General features: G+C 37.2%; 1 protein-coding gene across 4 annotated transcripts in view; it reads right to left on the reverse strand.

Moving 5' to 3' along the window:
* adamts9 (ADAM metallopeptidase with thrombospondin type 1 motif, 9) overlaps positions 1 to 18,331 on the reverse strand; it is a 255,565-nt gene that overhangs the window by 164,524 nt on the left and 72,710 nt on the right. For all 4 annotated transcript variants that reach the window (XM_060835670.1, XM_060835669.1, XM_060835668.1 and 1 more), the window contains exons 12-16: positions 6,458 to 6,606; positions 6,065 to 6,246; positions 5,834 to 5,970; positions 5,619 to 5,736; positions 2,361 to 2,456 (exon numbers count right to left, since the gene is read on the reverse strand). In XM_060835670.1, coding sequence (XP_060691653.1) covers positions 2,361 to 2,456; positions 5,619 to 5,736; positions 5,834 to 5,970; positions 6,065 to 6,246; positions 6,458 to 6,606 — 682 coding nt within the window. The remainder of the gene's footprint in view (positions 1 to 2,360; positions 2,457 to 5,618; positions 5,737 to 5,833; positions 5,971 to 6,064; positions 6,247 to 6,457; positions 6,607 to 18,331) is intronic.

Raw genomic sequence — 18,331 nt, forward strand, 5'->3', positions numbered from 1 at the left:
AGCCAATGTTTATGTGCAACAGACTTACATAAAACTTAATTCATCCTGTTTTATAGTCAAAAGATGCATTTTTATGTACTTAATACAATAATTAAGTAGATTTCCCTCATTTTGTGCCAGGTTAGTGAATACTTTATTAACCAAAGTAAAATAAGGACCAAAAAGATCCTACAAAGCCAACTTCAGTTTTCATAGATGTTACATTTAATTTATTGATATTCATAACGTCTGTTCTCCCACAAATTTTTCAAGATTGTAAAAATGTCATGGTATTTCTTCCTTTTAAACTATTCTCAACATGAAGCAATCCTATACATCAAACTAACTTTCTGCTGAAAACATTTAAATGAATAAGTAAATAAACATCAGCCACAAGATTCAAATTCTTCACCCATTTCTCCAGGCAGAACTATATTGAGCACATCAGCAAGATTAACTAACTACCATGGTAATAAATATCCTTTTACTTTTACGTTCATATTTTTCAATGCTTTATTCTGCAATACATGTAATATACCTCACTCTATCATGTAAACATGTCAAAATGTTTCTGGAGAACAGGAAATATTTAGGAAATGTGTGAAATATTCCAAACACTCCATTGAGTGAAAAGCTTGGTTACATATAGTATAGAATGCAGAAGTAAACCATCTGCCCCTGTGCCACATCTTTATAATGTACATCTCTCATGTTAATTACCTCTCCCCATCACATCACTATATTCCTTCATTTCCTTCTTCTTCATGTAGACATCAAGTCTCCCCCAAACACTCAATGTTATCTGCTTCAAGCACTCTATATAATAACATCTTCTGAATTATCACTGCAACATATTTAGAACTTCCTGTGAAGTTCTTCATTTAATCAGTTAGCAATTACCACCCAAACAAAAATAATTTATTCATATCAGATCGCCTGTTAGTCTCTTATTATAGAGACTCGAGTCCCATCTGATAGGTGCACATTCTCAATTCCGCTAACACCCTTGTTAAATTCTTCTGCATTGACTTCAATGCTTTAATATTTTGTTTTAAATATGGTGATCAAAATTGCACACGGTATTCCAAGAGTTTAACCAAGATTCTGCAGAAACTTAACATTACCTTTCTGCTTTTGTATTCCAATCATCTACAAAGCAACACCAGTATATCAACTTCAGTACCTTGTTAGTGCACTTTATAATCTTGTCAAGTTGTGCTGCTACTTCTACTGATTTCTGTATTGAACTTCACTTAATTTGAAGGAATCACTGTAAAATCACTCCTATACCAATGCCATCCAGGCAATGCTGAGTATTGATTATGTTCCTGCCAGCCTTCTATTGAGCCCAATCAACATGTCAAATCAGAGTCTGGACTTCAAATCCAATCCAAACAGATGAAAAGAAAGTTTCATCTCTTTGCCAGCTGTAACAGTAATAAATGAAAATGTTTGCAATTCTCCACTATTCCAGCAGTTTCATTCAAAGAGATAGTACTTTCAACAGCAAGGATGTTTACTGAGATCCAGAGCTTAAATTGAACTTTACATCACATGATGTAGTTTATCTTGAATTATTTCATGTTGGCGCTATGCCTCAAAAGTGAAAAGATAATCATTCACCATTATTGACCTCTTTACCAAATTAGATAAAAATGAAGATCCGAAATATACAGGGAGGAAAACATTATTGATTTACAATAAAATCCCTATTATCTGCCAATACAATGAGCGGCACGGTGGCACAGTGGTTAGCACTGCTGCCTCACAGCGCCAGGGACCTGGGTTCAATTCCCAACTCAGGCGACTGACTGTGTGGAGTTTGCACGTTCTCCCCGTGTCTGCGTGGGTTTCCTCCGGGTGCTCCGGTTTCCTCCCACAGTCCAAAGATGTGCGGGTCAGGTGAATTGGCCATGCTAAATTGCCCGTAGTGTTAGGTAAGGGGTATATGTAGGGGTATGGGTGGGTTGCGCTTCGGCGGGTCGGTGTGGACTTGTTGGGCCGAAGGGCCTGTTTCCACACTGTAAGTAATCTAACCTACAGGATGACCACTACTATGAACAACGAAAACTGACAGAGAACCAAAAATTTCCAAATGTTGGTCTTTATTACTAACAATACCCAAGGCACATGAATCAAAATAAATACAACACAAACAATGTAAACAGACGTTGACTTATGACAGACTGGGAGAGCTAAGTAATGGCAGAGTGAGCAACAGAGTAACTGTGAGACCACAAGATACATGAAAGTAGATAGTTGGAGCACTGATTTAGGACCCACTGTGGGCAATGCAATGTGCTAATAATAAGCAATAGGCAGAACAAAGTTATTACACACGTTTAAATAAAATATTTTACATTCTTTCAAAGTGAACTTACCAAGATAATTGTCATCTTCTGGTTTCCCTGAATAGCTGTGCTGACGCACATCAATATTTGTAGCACCAATTGGTATTCGTACAACCACATTATATCCTGGAAAATGTCAAACACATACACTAAATACACACTCAGAACGCAGTGTAAAGAACTAAAATGCAAATTCATTTGAAAGGCATCGGCAATAATAAAGAACATTTATTACAACTGAATCAGTATCATTGGGATTACTTAAATGATTGATATTGATTTTCAAGAAAGGAAAAAAATATTGTTTCAAGTGGCAAGATAATAGCAAAAAGCCCAATTTGCACACACGTTCATCAATTCTGCACATTATAAATTCCAAACTAGCATGGGTGAGAAATGCTCTTGGCACAATGGTTAGCACTGCTGCCTCACAGCGCCAGGGACCCGGCTTTGATTCCAGCCTGGTGACTGTCTGTGTGGAGTTTGCACATTCTCCCCATGCCTGCGTGCGTTTCCTCTGGGTGCTCCGGTTTCCTCCCACAGTCCAAAGATGTGCAGGTTAGGTGAATTGGCCATGCTAAATTGACCATAGTGTTCAGGCATATGTTGGTTAGGTGCATTAGTCAGAGGTAAATGTACAGTAAGAGAGTAGGGGAATGGGTCTGGGTTGGTTACTCTTTGGAGGGTTGGTGTGGACTTGTTAGGCCGAAGAACCTGTTTCCACACCATTGGGATTCTAGGAATACAAATAAAGACACAATTTGTTCCCTTTGGTTGAAACTGAAACAAAATAACTGTAGTCTTTTTTGGAGAAATGGTCTGATTGTGGTAATTTAAAATTGCTAATATTCCATGTTTGTAGATTAGTATACAGATTTTAAGCCACGGCAGTGCATAGCATCTCAAAAACAATAACATTCGATGATTGCTGTTGGATTAAGAAGGACATTTTTTAAAAGGCAAAATAAAACTGGTGAATTACACTGTAATAAACATAGCCAGGACACCACTAATACATGCCCATGTTGTGGTGCGAAAGACACAAAACCTTACACAATGTTTGACTATATTAAGTTTATCTGCAAGTTCTGCAGTAATTAATATATCTTAAGGTTATTGCCATGGTGAGGGAAAGGGAGAAAAACATTCTAAAGAAATATTTTAAAACTTATAGCATACTAAAATAAGTGATATTTAAGAAAGTCTAAATATGTGGCAGTGCACCAGCAGAGTATAATTCTGAAGACTGATGGCCAAGGATTAACGTCATATTTGAAATCTTGATTAATTTTAATCAGCTTCATTACCTTGATAATTGTGCATGATTTTGTTCTCCTTATTCCTATCATTATTGCTAGTGTCAGAGCATTTTATTACGCAGTTGTTAGCAGTAGATGAACAAAAGTTAAAATAGAGTAATAGAGTCATCTAGCACTCAAACCCTTCAGTCCAACTCATGTACGCTGACTGGTATTCCTCCAAACCCTTCCTGTTTGTATATTCATCTAGATGTCTGTTAAATGTTGTAATTGTACCAGCCTCCACCAGCTCATTCCATAAATGCATTACTTCCTGCGTAAAAAAACTACCCCACTGGTTCTTTTTAATTCTTTCCCATCTTACCTTAAACCTATGCCCTCCAGTTGTGGACTCCACCACCCTTGGAAAAAGACCTTAGCTATTTACCCTATCCATGCCCCTCATGATTTTATAAACCTCTATAAGGTCACCCCTCAACCTCCGATGCTCCATGGAAAAAAGCCCCAGCCTATTCTGCCTCTCCCTATAACTCAAATCCTCCAATCCAGACAACATACTTGTAAATCTTTTCTGCACCCTCTCAAGTTTATAAACATCCACCCCATAGAGGGGCAACCAGAATTGTACAAAATATTCTAAAAGTGGCCTCATCAATGTCTATACCATTGCAACATGATGTGCCAACCCCTGTACTTAATGTTTTGACAAATGAAGGCAAACATACAAAACGCTTTCTTCACCACCCTGTCTACCAACTTTCAAGGAATTATGCACCGGCACCCCTAAATCTCTTTGTTCTGCAAAACTCTCCAGGGCCCTACCATTAACTGTATAAGTCCTGCCTTGATTTGTCTTACTAAACTGCATCATCTCACATTCATTTAAATTAAATTTCATCTGTCACTCTTCAGCTCACTGGCCTGTCTAATCAAGGTCCCATTGTCCTTTAAGATAATGCTCTTCACTGTACAATACACCATGAATTTTGGTGTCATTTGCAAACTTACTACCCCTGATTCCTAAGTTCACGTCCAAATTATTCATATAAATGATGAAAAACAGTGGACCCAGCACCGATCCTTGTGGCACACTGCTGGTCACAGGACTCCAGTCCGAAAAGCAACCCTTTACCACCACCCTCTGTTTCCTAACTTCAAAACAATTTTGTATCCAATTGGCTAGCTCCTCCTGGATCCCTTGTGATCTACCCTTATTAAGCAGTTTATCATGTGGAACCTTGTTGAACACTTTACTGAATGGACAATATCTATCACTCTGCCTTCATCAATCTTCTTTGTCACCTCTTCAAAAAGGTTAGTGAGACATGATTCCACACGCACAAAGCAGTGTTGATTACCCCTAATCAGTCTTTGCCTTTCCAAATGCATGTAAATCCTATCCTTCAGAAACCCTTCCAACAAATTAGCCACCACCGATGTCAGGGTCTTGGCTTTTCCTTACAGCCACATTAGTCACCCTCCAGTCTTTCAGCACACAACCATGGTTTTAAATGGTTTAAATATCTCAGCAAGGTACCCAACAATCTCTTCTCCAGCTTAGTTCCACGAAGCATCTGATCAAGTTGTTGAGCAGTATATTTACTAACAGTCACAACATCCACTTATTGAATACTTATATAATTCAAAACATACTGCAATTCATAAATTATTGCTATCTAGTGTCATTTTATACTATAGTCTTAAATGCAATCAATAAAGGTGAATCTTAATGGCCAAACTTTTGCCTATTTATTGGTAGATAACTCCTGGCACATTTTAAACACAGCCACCAATATTTTCTGTTCTATTGTTTCTTACAGAAGTAAGAATTCTTTCAAACAAACAGCAGTAAAGCACAGTCAGTCGATTAGCTTTCTTCATATGCATTCAAAAACATTTATTAAATAAATATAATTTGTATGGGAATAAAAAAGATTCTGATTCAGTTTTTTTAAACTAGCCTTACATAAACTTAATGCCCTCAGCAACAATACTTATCTCATAATGATGAGATGAATACAAGGCTTACCATAGTGAACAGTATTAAAGGTGCCTGCTAAAGTTTTACATGAAGAATTATCACCACCACATACACCGCATTTATCTCTTCGTGCTTTTGAATTTAATACATGATCACATCCAGCTTGCTGTGGGGAAAAAAAACAGCATTAGTTTTGTAATGCTACAAAAATACCTTCGAAATTTCAAAAATTTACATAAATGTCTTCAAAAAAATTTTTGTACCCGGCAAAGTCCTTGTACACAAACATCATTGGTTTCTGGCCCACAAAGTGTGCCATCAATAACTCTGTCCCTGAGCTGATAGTAGACTGTCGTTCCAGCTACTCTGCAGAATAACTTGCAACGGTCTTTCATCAAAACTGAAAAAAAAGATTTTGGATTCATGGATATAAATTATCTTTCATTGCTTAAAATGTAAAACGTACCATTCCCTATATTAATGGGAATACTCACTTCCACTGTATTTAGGAACCCAACGCACATTTGGAGGTAAGCCATTAATATTGAAATGTCTTCCGTCAAACTGTGCACACTGTTCTCCTCTGAAGTCTCTCTCTTGCTTTGGACATTGTTCAGTGTTGCATGATCGAAATTTCATTCTTCGACCAATGCAGTATTTTCCTCCATTTCTGGGCCTACAGTCAAAAACAATAATTTTTCCATTTCCATAATGTAACAAATAAATTACAATATGAAATTTCTGTGCAGTGAAAGACTGCCATTCAAAAAAAGTACGACATATCATGAATACAAATTTTAACATACTGACAGATGAAAGGCATGTATTCTCCTACAAAGTTTGATTATGTATTCATTGCACTTTAAATGTTGAAGTAGTTTGCTTACTCTGGTTTGTTGCACTCTCTAACTGCATTTTTAATGCCACCCCCGCAGCTTCTAGAGCAGGACCCAAATGGACTCCAAGGTCCCCAACTTCCATCTACCACAGAGGTTTCGGCAGGATCCTTTACAATGCAAACACCATGTTTGCAATGCTGTAAAGACAATTATTGAAGAGATATTAAATTCGGTCTTTGGTAAGCTGCAAAATCCTAAAATCTGTTTCAGAGAAATAACCTCAGTACTCAGTAGTATAATCTGAAGACATTAAATTTTAAAAAGAGGTTATATTTATCTCTGAATCAATATAGCTCAACTTTGCTGCACACAACAATTTGCTTTGTTCCTTAGAAAAACTTGATTGAGTAATATATTCACAAGGAAAAAGCAACCAATGTTTTAAGATTGGCTGGGAAATACAAAATGTATCAGTCTGCTGATCCTTATCACTTCCCCACTATTCATCAAAGGGAAGGAAGTGTGTCTGATGACAGAAAACTGATAAATTATTTGCTTCAGTTATAAAATAGATTTAATATTGTTTCAAATTGCAAGCTGTTACAAAGAGTCCAAATTCACTCCAATAATGAATATATCAGTCTAGGCGTAGAAACTTAATTATACGTTAAATCATTTCAAAACAAGTTTGGGATAATGGAATAATAGGCTTATACTTTTAACTTAACAAAATATCAATGGTGAAAAATAGATTAACTCTAAAATGCAATATTTCACAGACCTTGTTGCCCATGAGCAATATATAAGGACCAATGGGAATAATTTATAGAAGGCACTGTCCCTGTGTGCACCTTTGTATCTGGGGCATTAGTCTGAGGCTAAAGGAGCTGAGACCCAGGAAGGTATAAATTCAATTATCATTAGGAGTGAGAAACACATTTCCAGCAATGTTGTCATTAAGGATGGAAGCTGAATAATCAAATGAAGAAAAGGCCTAATGATGCAGAAATAACCATCTGAGGCCTTCAACACCTTCCTTTCAAAGTCAATATTACATTGATACTGACTTATCGTATGGAATAAAATTGGACATCTAATATTGCCAAGAAATGAGAGTTGGAAAGAAAATATCAAAAAATTTCTACTTTTGCAATTTGAAGTCATGCGTGCCTTCTATAAAAAGCTTAATACTCCTTTGAACACCATTTCTACCATAGATGGATGGGGAAGGGGTAACTCTGATGTGAGCTGCTGCAAAGATAATGGAATAACAATCAGTTGACCTACTTCTTTACACACTCGTAACTAATTTTGCTTTCACATATGAATGGTACAGTAGGAGGCCTAAACTATCAAAATATATAACAACAGCAGGCCTGATGAAACACTCTGCTCGATGGTACATGGGAATATCCCATTCTCGGGATGTCATGTCTCTCAGTGAAATTAAGTTTGTTAGATTGTGCAGTTTGATCAGCTCTGTGAAGATAGCACCAAACATATTTTAAGACTTTTTAGCCACCTGGCAGATTGTAACTGTAAAGTTTCAGCATTTGCTATAAATTCAACTATTGTTGTAACATAACACAGGAATGGCATAGCAAGTGGCAGAATTAATCAGATGCTATCCACCTTGCACTAAACACTTTTTAAATGCCTATCATTTCTAAATCCTCTGTCTCTTCAGTACTGCTAAAAGCTGAAAAATGGGTTACAATTTAGGGGAGGCAATGGTAGAGTGGTAATATCACTAGACTAGTTCTCCAGAAATGCAGACCAACATTCTGGGGACACAGATTTGAATCTCACCATCCCAACTGGTGAAATTTGAATTCAATAACAATCTAGAAGAGACAGCTGGCCTAATTTACATATTTATGTAAAAATCCACCTGGTTCTCCAATGTTCCATAGTGAAGGGAATCTACTGTCCTTACCTGGCCTGGCCTACATGTGATTCCAGACTCTGACAAGTATAGTTATCTCTTAACTGCTCTCTTCGCATTAAGACAGGGTTATAAATTACCAGCAAGGCCCACATCCCATTAGAGAGAATTTTTCAAACTTTTTTTTTCATAAAGACTTTCAGAACAGTTCTTGTAATCTTCTTTCATTATTTTCATCCTTTTAAACTTTACGTACACATATCGTTTTTCTGGAGTCAGTAATGTCCTTCTTTGACCTGGCCTAATCTTGATAATAAGCCTTAACAATTAACTTGATAAAATGACTTAATTTTATGAATATATCCTAAAGACATAACATAATTCAATTTTTTTAGAAAAGTCGAGGATCCCAATAAAGGATGAAGCCCCAAGAGTGGGAATTTTAAATAAATCTTAACATTATTAACTGTAGTGTGGCAGATTTGTTCAAAGGTGAGCAGCTTACCATCCATTATCAAACAAATTGTACAGATAACATTGCAAAGTACTTACTCTTTGGAGAACATAGAACCCAATTATTTGCAAGTCAAGGCAATGGGAAGGCGGGAGACTACATATTCTATTGGACCAGTTTATCTTAGCAATTTGAAGACTTGGAAACTTGGTCCAGAATGTTCAGATGAATGTCTCTCAATTCAGTCTTTAAATGGAACGAGAGGAATTTTGAAAAGTAACCCCCCTGACAAACTACCAATAAATGACTGGATATTATCTGATTTTTCATGTCTTTCAGGAGATTATAATTCTCTCGGTGAATTAGGATCCCTGGGGAATCACATTTGTTCAGTAATGTTAGGTGGCCCAGCTTTCTTTTTCCCTGTCTGACAGTTTCATGTTTGCATGAATTCAGGAAATGTCCTAAATTAATTCCTCTTGGATTCACACTCACAAAGCACAAACTGACCAAAATGTTAACTAACCCATGAAAGATTGTAGCCACAGCAAGAAATTGAAATATCATTTTGCTACACTAGAGGGTGCTCTTCTCTCATGGGAGTTACCACAAACAACACAAAATGTGGATTGGTCTCTAGCAAGTGATGCCATCTCTAGCCTGGGAATGCTCAGTGCTGCTGTGGTTCAAAGGGTAAATCCTCAATTTCCTACCATAAATGCTTCTCATGTTTACACCCAGCAAATATTCTTAGAAAAAAACAATAAAGACAGAAGCTAGTATGACAGAGCACTGTCACGTCAAAACATATTAAACAACTTGCCACTTGACAGTCTGCAGCAGGCAATGTCTGACCATGCTCAACCAGCCCATACCTGCAAAGCCCAGAACAAAAATATCCAATCATTATATGTGGTTCTGTGATTGGATAACATTTCAATTGGGCTTTGATTGTGATTCATGGAGTCATAGAGATGTACAGCATGGAAAAAGACTCTTGGGTCCAACCTGTCCACGCCGACCAGATATCACAACTCAATCTAGTCCCACCTGCCAGCACCCAGCCCGTATCCCTCCAAACCCTTCCTATTCATATACCCATCCAAATGTCTCTTAAATGTTGCAATTGTACCAGCCTCCATCACATCCTCTGGCAGCTCATTCCATACACGTACCACCCTCTGCATGAAAAAGTTGCCCGTTAGATCTCTTTTATATCTTTCCCCTCTCACCCCAAACCTATGCCCTCTAATTCTGGACTCTCCAATCCCAGGGAAAAGACTTTGTCTATTTATCCTATTCATGCCCCTCATAAATTTTGTAAAACTCTATAAGGTCACCCCTCAGCCTCCGAAGCTCCAGGAAAAACAGCCCCAGCCTGTTCAGCCTCTCCCTATATCTCAAATCTTCCAACCCTGGTAACATCCTTGGAAATCTTTTCTGAACCCTTTCAAGTTTCACAACATCTTTCCGATAGGAAGGAGACCAGAATTGCATGCAATATTCTAACAGTGACCTAACCAATGTCCTGTACAGCCGCAGCACTTGCACATGCTAGGAAACAAAAAATGTAGCAGAAATATAGACCAAATGGCCTGCCTGACCTATTCAGCATTCAATAACATCATGGCTGAACTTGGGCATCAACTTCATTTTCCATCCTGCTCTCCATATCCTTTAATTTGCTGCGACACAAACATCTCTGTACTCCAGCCTTAAATGTATAAAACAATGGAACACCTACAAACATGCAGTAGAGAAATCCAAAGATTTGAAAATCTCTTTGAGTAAAGTGTTTTCTTCTCATCTCATTCCAAACTGATCAGCCTCTCATTCTGAGACTGCCCTGCAGCATTTCAGATTCCACATTCAGCAGAAACAATCTCTGATGATTTATTCTCTCAAGACATCTTTATTCCTACACTCCAATCCCATTGCAATTGAGGCCAATATTCCATTTGTCAACCTAATTACTTGCTGTAATGACTAGAAACATTTGGTGCTCAAAAGTCCCCAATTTAATTCTCTTTTTCGACCCAGGTTGACAAAAAGCATGGACAAGATTTCTGTACTAAATAACAACAACTATTTACTGCCAATACACAGATTCTAGGTACAGATAAATAATTAGGAATTATTGACATATAACTTTATTAAAACTCTTAAATTCCTTATGAAACTCCTCTACACAAACATACAAGCAGACACAAAAAAAAATATAAGTGTTAGGACAGAGAGAAAGACTAGAAGATTAGTTCAATTGTCCCTGTTCACAAGATTTATTGAGATCGTCCTTCTGGCTTCTCAAGCCTTGCTGCTTCTGGGCTGGAAAGTAGAGGTGAAGCTCAAGACCTTCCTTCGCCATGTCCTTTGGCCAGGCAGCTGGTGACAAGTGGTGGTCCCGAAGGCTCAGTGTTAGGACCACAACTTTTCACTTCATACATCAACATGGATGAAGGAACTGAGGACATTCTGGCTAAGTTTGCATATGATACAAAAATAGGTAGGGGGACAGGTGAGGAGGATGTGTAAGGATTTGGACAGGTTAAGAGAGTGGGCAAAGAAGTAGCCATTGGAGTACAATGTGGGAAAGTGTGAGGTCATGCAATTTAATAGGAAGAATAGAGGCATGGATTATTTTATAAATGGGGACAAAATTCAGAAATCTGAAGTGCAAAGAGACTTGTTAGTTCCAGTCCAGGATTCTCTCAATGTAAACTTCCAGGTTGAGTCAGTAGTTAGGAAGGCAAATGCAATGATGGCATTTACTTTGAGAGGACTTGAATATAAAAGTATGGATGTACTTCTGAGGCTCAATAAGGCTCTGGGCAGACCACATTTGGAGTATTGTGTGCAATTTTGGGCCCCATATCTCAGGAAGAATGTACTGACCCTGCAGCATGTTCAAAAGAGGTTCACGAGAATGATCCCAAGAATGAAAAGCTTAACATATGAGGAGTGTTTGAGGACTATGGGTTTATAATCGATTGAGTTTAGAAGTATGATGGGGGAATCTAATTGAAACATACAGGATACTGAATGGCCTGGACAGAGTAGATGTTGGTGAGTTGTTTCCATTGGTAGGAGAGACTAGGACCTGATGGCACAGCCTCAGAGTAAAGGGAAGACCTTTCAGAACAGAGATAAGAAGGAACGTTTTAAGCCATAGAGTGGAATTCATTGCCACGGATGGCTGTGGAGGCCAGGTCATTGAGTACATCTAAGATTGAGATAGATAGGTTCTTGAGTATAAAGGGGATCTGAGTTTATTGCAGAACAAGGTTGAGAAACCTATCAGCCATAATTGAATGGTGGAGCAGACTTGATGGGCCGAATGGTCTAATTTCTGCTCCTATGCCTAATGGTCTTTTACTTGCTTTCAAGAGGCACAGAGTGACTGTCTCTGACTCATTGGTTAAAATGAGTCTGCTGAGGGTCAACTCAAGGTAATTTTTACTTCAGTTCTTTTCTGGGTGTTCAACTGCTTCTCTCTCAGACATTCATACCCACAAGCTATTCAGCTACACCACAGCAAATCACTTTTGTTGTTGGCAGGAAGAAGGCTTTTGGCATGTATACCTGGTCACTACTCTACAAACCAATCAGTTACTCATTATCATCAGTATCTCCCTTCCTAGAGATCCCTTGGGTCCAGCTTCCCTGTAGTAATCTCCCCAACTAATGAATAAATGACACTGTAAATAGCACTTTCAATGACTGTCAGGTAACTTGCCTTTGAAAAAATGTAGTAATCTTTTCCACAAACTTTGGTTTTTAAAACAGTTATTTTTCTATTTAATTCCAAACTCAAAAATACAATAAAAAAAGAACTTCCACAATGCTCAGGTGAGGATGGGTGAATTCGCTCCCTTCTTTGTAACTTGCTTACATGTTTGCATTAAATCTTATTAATTCTTTACAGCACACAGCTTTTTAATGCTTCAATTAAAACGTCATTCACTAAGTGAAATTAAAACGCCAATACAAGGTTTTTTTTGAATGAAAAAGAGTGAGAAGCTTTATTACCTGCGATGCTTGAAAAATGTAATCAAGCATAATAACACAATTCAAAAATACACACAGGCATAAAGCTTAAGAAGGGCAGAGAGAAAGAAAGAGCAAGAGAGTTTGTGTTGTGTGTATGTGTGAGAGATTCAGCCAGAGAGTGACAGAGAGAGACAGAGAGAAAGAGATGCTTTGAAAACTTGTTGTGAGGTATCCACTTTATTTTCTCTGTCCTGCTCAAAGGTTGTTTGCCTGAAATACAGTTCACTTCTGCATTCCCATGTCTGGTGTCTTTAGTTTTTCAAACTGGACAATTTGCGAGCAATGAAATATGTGAAACTCCCAGAAAGGTATAAATCAAAAAGAGTGAGGTTCTTCATGCCTGACTAAGTTTCATTACCTTTTGATAAAATGTTAATTTTAGCTCGGACTGATTTCATGAACTTGACTGACCTGGTCAGCTGACCACCGTGGTCATTTTAAGTCAGTGTTTTCTCTTTCTCTTAAAATCATTTTCATGTGTAAAATCATTTTCAGCTCTTGGTAGTAAAATCAAAAGATTTAAGTTGAAAATTGATAGTGCATATTTTATCACTACTATGATAGGGCCCTGCTCTAGAAGTCATAACCTCAGGTTTCTGGAGTTATTACACACAAATTTTATAAGGCTGTTCTGTCTGGGATTTTATTTTCTGATTTGAAGAGTAAAATAATAGAATGAAGCAGATCATGTGACCTGTTCTGAATTCTAACCAACATGGTTGGTAAAGATTGAAAAAAGTGCAAATTGTTTTACTGGGAAGATGCTGTAAGACATTCACATATGTAGACAATAGCAAGGGTATTTGTGATGACTGTCAAAAAGCTGTTAGTCTCCAAGTTTCACAATGAGCTGTTGAGAATGTTAGGTTATACTTTAAACTGCCTGTTTTGTTTCAAGAAGGAAAAGTCAATAGCAAATTGTTGTGACATCTGGCTCCAGTTTTCTTTCACTAAGACCAAATCTTACAGAAATAAGTCAGGATGACTGAAACAGAGGTAGAGGTATCCAGTCCCACATCAGGAGTGCAGACAATGTTGACTTTATTATTCATCACATATAAGGCGGATGAAAACTCACATTCAGATTGAATAGCCCAAAAACATGAAGATTTAAACAGAAATGAACTATTTGCCTACTTTTGCAGAGAGGTATGATTTCCCAGGGCAATCATTGCAGTGAAAGTTAGTTCAAGGAATAGATGTAACTGTCTGGGAAGCAAAAAGATAAAAAGCTACAGAGTGTGGAGAATAGCTTCAGACTGATTCTCGGAGAACAAAGGAGCCACTTTAGAATCTGAGTAAACTATAACAATTGTGGAGAAATTTCAGTTTAAGCTTTAATGATTACATTTTTTCTATAGTTTATAGAAAAGATTGCTAACTGCATTCTGTTGAAACACAATCGTTTGCTATTTGCTTGTTACATTAGGAGTATTAAAACTTGAAATTTGTTGTGTGATTCTTCTAGTCAATGAAACTCAAATATCATTTTACAAATTGTCAGTTTACAGGGATCGTAACAGAGTTTTATTTATCCAGACATAGTACAGAATGCTATTTCAATAAAGGAACTTCATTTACCTCCCTGTAATACAGTCCTGTATAAAGTATAAGCAGATATTCTGATCATCAATAATTTGATTCATGATTTCAAGGTTTGTGAGGACCTGGGTGATTCTTGAAATTACTGTTTGATGTAATTTTTATTCTTAGTGCTGTTTTATATTGACAAACTGATTCTAATCTCTCATTGTTATTTATGTCACACACACCTCAGTGCCAACTTTCCTATGGTTTAATATGAAAAGTCAGATGTGACAATTTGGCCTAAAAGTGAATTGAAGGTAATTAGTATACTGGATCTGAGAAACTCAGCAGTAATTCTGCATACCAGTTGACGTGGACCTGAGATTCCCACAAGGGATGCTTTTTTTTTACAAATTTTGGCTGGCTGGAAGTTTTTACAAGCTGTACACAGTTTTAATTATGCTATAAATTAATATCAATAAGCTACTTTATTTTCCTGAAACACCTCAGAACTTAAAGTAATCGGAAAATTATAAGTTTGCATGTTATATATTAAATTTCAGTTGACATTACCACTGTTTTAAAATCATGCACAGGAAACATTACCACCCTGCAATGCTTAGAATTAATAATCATGAAGTTTTCTGGTAAAATGGAAGATTTTGCAATAATTCTTCACAGGCCGTGTGCTGATTTTGCATCATAGATATAATACTTTCGTGCAGGGGTTAATTGGTACATTCTCCACATAACTTTCATATTTTACAACTGTGGCAGTGTTGAGTCACATGACTAATTTCCTTTAAATTTGATGTGAATTCTGATATTCCAGCTGATATTCCTATCTAAACTTTACTGCTGTTGATATTTACTCTGAATTTGCTCTGAATTCCATGAGATTGTTGACATTAAAATAATTGTCTTCATTGCCAGCATTGAAGCTTGCAGTCAGAAGGATGGCAAGGTTAACCAAGCCTCATTGCTTTAACATGTTGTAGCTCAGAGCTGCAATGCAGTCTTCCATTTGTTGATTTGTACATGTTAATTTTATCCTGATCACATGTCAGAGTGGTGAACAAAGTAGAAATTGTTACCTTTTTTTCAGTGACATGGTTATGCATGTGGTAATTCTATTTATTTAAGTTAATCAGAAATCTTGAATGATTCATGACACAGTCCTTCTATTCTGCCATAAAACAAAGAACAGTGGAGGCTGGAAATTTTAAACAAAAGCAGAAATTGCTGGAGAAAATCAGCAGGTCTGGCAGCAGCCGTGGAGAAAGAAACATATTAATATTTTGAGTCCAGTGACCCTCATCAGAACCTTTCTGAAAAAGAGTCACTGGGCTTGAAATGTTAACTCTGTTTTCTCTCCTTGGATGTTGCCAGACCTGCTGAGTTTCTCCAACAATTATTGTCTTTGTTTTGCTTCTATTCTGTGGTTTTATTCTATTCTGTGCGCTGTTCATCATGACACAAACACTGCAAATTTGAGATGATATTTTTATTGCTGATGTACATGAATACTTGAAACAATGTAACATGTTAATGCAAACAAGGAAATAAATTTCAATCTACCAGTGCCATGAGAAAGTGTTATGGAGACTTACTCTAATTTCCAATGGACAGGCTGTGCCACAGACAACTGACCACTGGTATCAATGAAGCAACATTACACAAATAAATTTTTCTCTGAAAATTGTTTTCAATTTCTATGCACAAATTCAATGTATAATATAGTACTGAGTTGTAAACAGCAGGAAACTTACAGGTTCAGTCAAGACTGAGCTACATAATCTTCAGTGCTATCAACAGCAGTAAAGTTTATACAGGAATATCAGCTAGAATATCAGTGTCATTTCTCCCTACTTTGTGAAGTGTATTGAAGTATCTTCTGTGGACAGGATTGGTTTTGGATTTGATGCTTTGCATGCTAAAGCTATTGAAGGTTATCACTGTATTTAAGTAACACATCATTCTCGAATCGCTGTATTTAAGTAACACATCATTCTCGAACCTCTTAACCTTAAGAACACAAAAAAGTGGTCTGTTCAGCCAGCTAGTGCCCTGGAACCTTCAGATTCCAACTCTGTGTTGAATATTATCTTGTCTTCCAATTTAATAATTGGGCTTATTTAGCAATCCTAATTTGAATGTGATATGACTACAGTGAATATAGTTTGGTAATCTTCTTAATGAAGCCTTCTAACATAAGAATAAAAGCACATATTGAACAAGAGAGGGTGACTTGGCTCTTTGTAGATGATGTACAATCTGTCCCAGGCACTTGGATGCAGTTCAGGCAGCATCCAAGAAGCAGAGAAATCGACGTTTCGGGCAAAAGCCCTTCATCAGGAATAAAGGCAGAGTTGCAGTGGGAGAGGGACTCCCTGAGATTCTTGTAGAGAGAGAAGGAAAACTTCTTCAAGGCAGGCATCCTTGCAAGAGGATTCGAAGTAGGGTTAAAATCAACGAGGTAAAAACAATGACCGCAGATGCTGGAAACCAGATTCTGGATTAGTGGTGCTGGAAGAGCACAGCAGTTCAGGCCTCCTCTCTCTACAAGAATCTCAGGGAGACCCTCTCCCACTGCAGCTCTTCTGATGAAGGGCTTTTGCCCGAAACATCGATTTCGCTGCTCCTTGGATGCTGCCTGAACTGCCGTGCTCTTCCAGCACCACTAATCCAGAATCTGGTTTCCAGCATCTGCAGTCATTGATTTTACCTCACAGGCACTAATCCACCAATCTAACATTGTAAGGAACAACCTGCAAAATTTTTAAACTGATCCCAAAAGTGAACGGTTGAAACTTTAAAATATTTACTTATCCTTGTACTTTGATTATTTATCCATGACTTATAAACACATTTCCAATTATCTTAGAAGAGAGGAGCTATCATATTCTGTGGGGCATTCTGTCATGTTTGTCTTTAATTATCCTGCAGTCCTCAATCCCATTTCAAATAAATGTTTATCCATTTTATTTTCTCTCAGGATTAATCAGCACATTAAATATGGTTCCTAGGAGGCTGTGGCACATATTCCACTCTTGTTTACATGACCTCGACGCAATATTTTTAAGATGCTGGACCACAATTGCATTCAATCTTTGGTGAATATGCATTGGGCTTTACGACTTAGAAATGCATATCATTGGAAAAGGTTCAGAGCAAAATAATGTCCATTTGAACTTTTGACAATTATATCTTTGGATTTTTTTTTAACCTAGATACGCACAAAATTTCCTCTCTCCCCCACCTCCCCAGGGTTTACTCTCTCACTTATGGCAGCAATGCAAATGTAATTGATGTCAACAATAGAAGGAAAGGAAGTGAACATGGTCCAATGAGAATACCAGATGTGGGATGCAGGACATGGATAGTTATTTAGATTAGGCTGAACAGCTTAAAAGTGTAATGCATCCTTGAAATTTTTCTCCATCTGTAACCTTACCCAGAGTAAAAGCAAGATAACGAAAAATAACCTGAGAAATCAAAACGGATTTCTCAAAATTTACTCTGTGGAAAAGACACTCTTTAATATCCCAATTTCATAACGAAAAGACACCATGCAACTTCAAAAACTTAAGTACTTAACACAAAAATAGACTAAAATGAAGTTTAAAAGGAAGTTATGGTTAGGAAAGTAATAATTATGTACAACCGAGATAATGAATGGAAAAGTGTACTGCAAGCATGTCATTAAAATTGCTTTAAGTCTGTTACTACTTTATGTTTCTATCAGTCTCAGGAGGAGCTATACCCATCTGAAAGTTAAACAGTGTCAATTTTAAAGGCAAGGAGACAATATTTAATACTTTGATATTCTTTTCTGTGCTTCTTTAATACTGGCTTGGATCCAAACATGCGTGTAACCAAAGAAACTTGTTTTTATAACAGCAAAAAATTGTGAACACTACGACGTCACATATATTTGTAAAACAATAGTCATTTAATTTTATATTTTGCATGAAACCGATATTGCTGATATTTCTACTTAGCTTATACA

The sequence above is a fragment of the Hemiscyllium ocellatum genome, chromosome 14 (assembly GCF_020745735.1).
Source record: "Hemiscyllium ocellatum isolate sHemOce1 chromosome 14, sHemOce1.pat.X.cur, whole genome shotgun sequence".
Lineage (NCBI taxonomy): Eukaryota > Metazoa > Chordata > Chondrichthyes > Orectolobiformes > Hemiscylliidae > Hemiscyllium > Hemiscyllium ocellatum.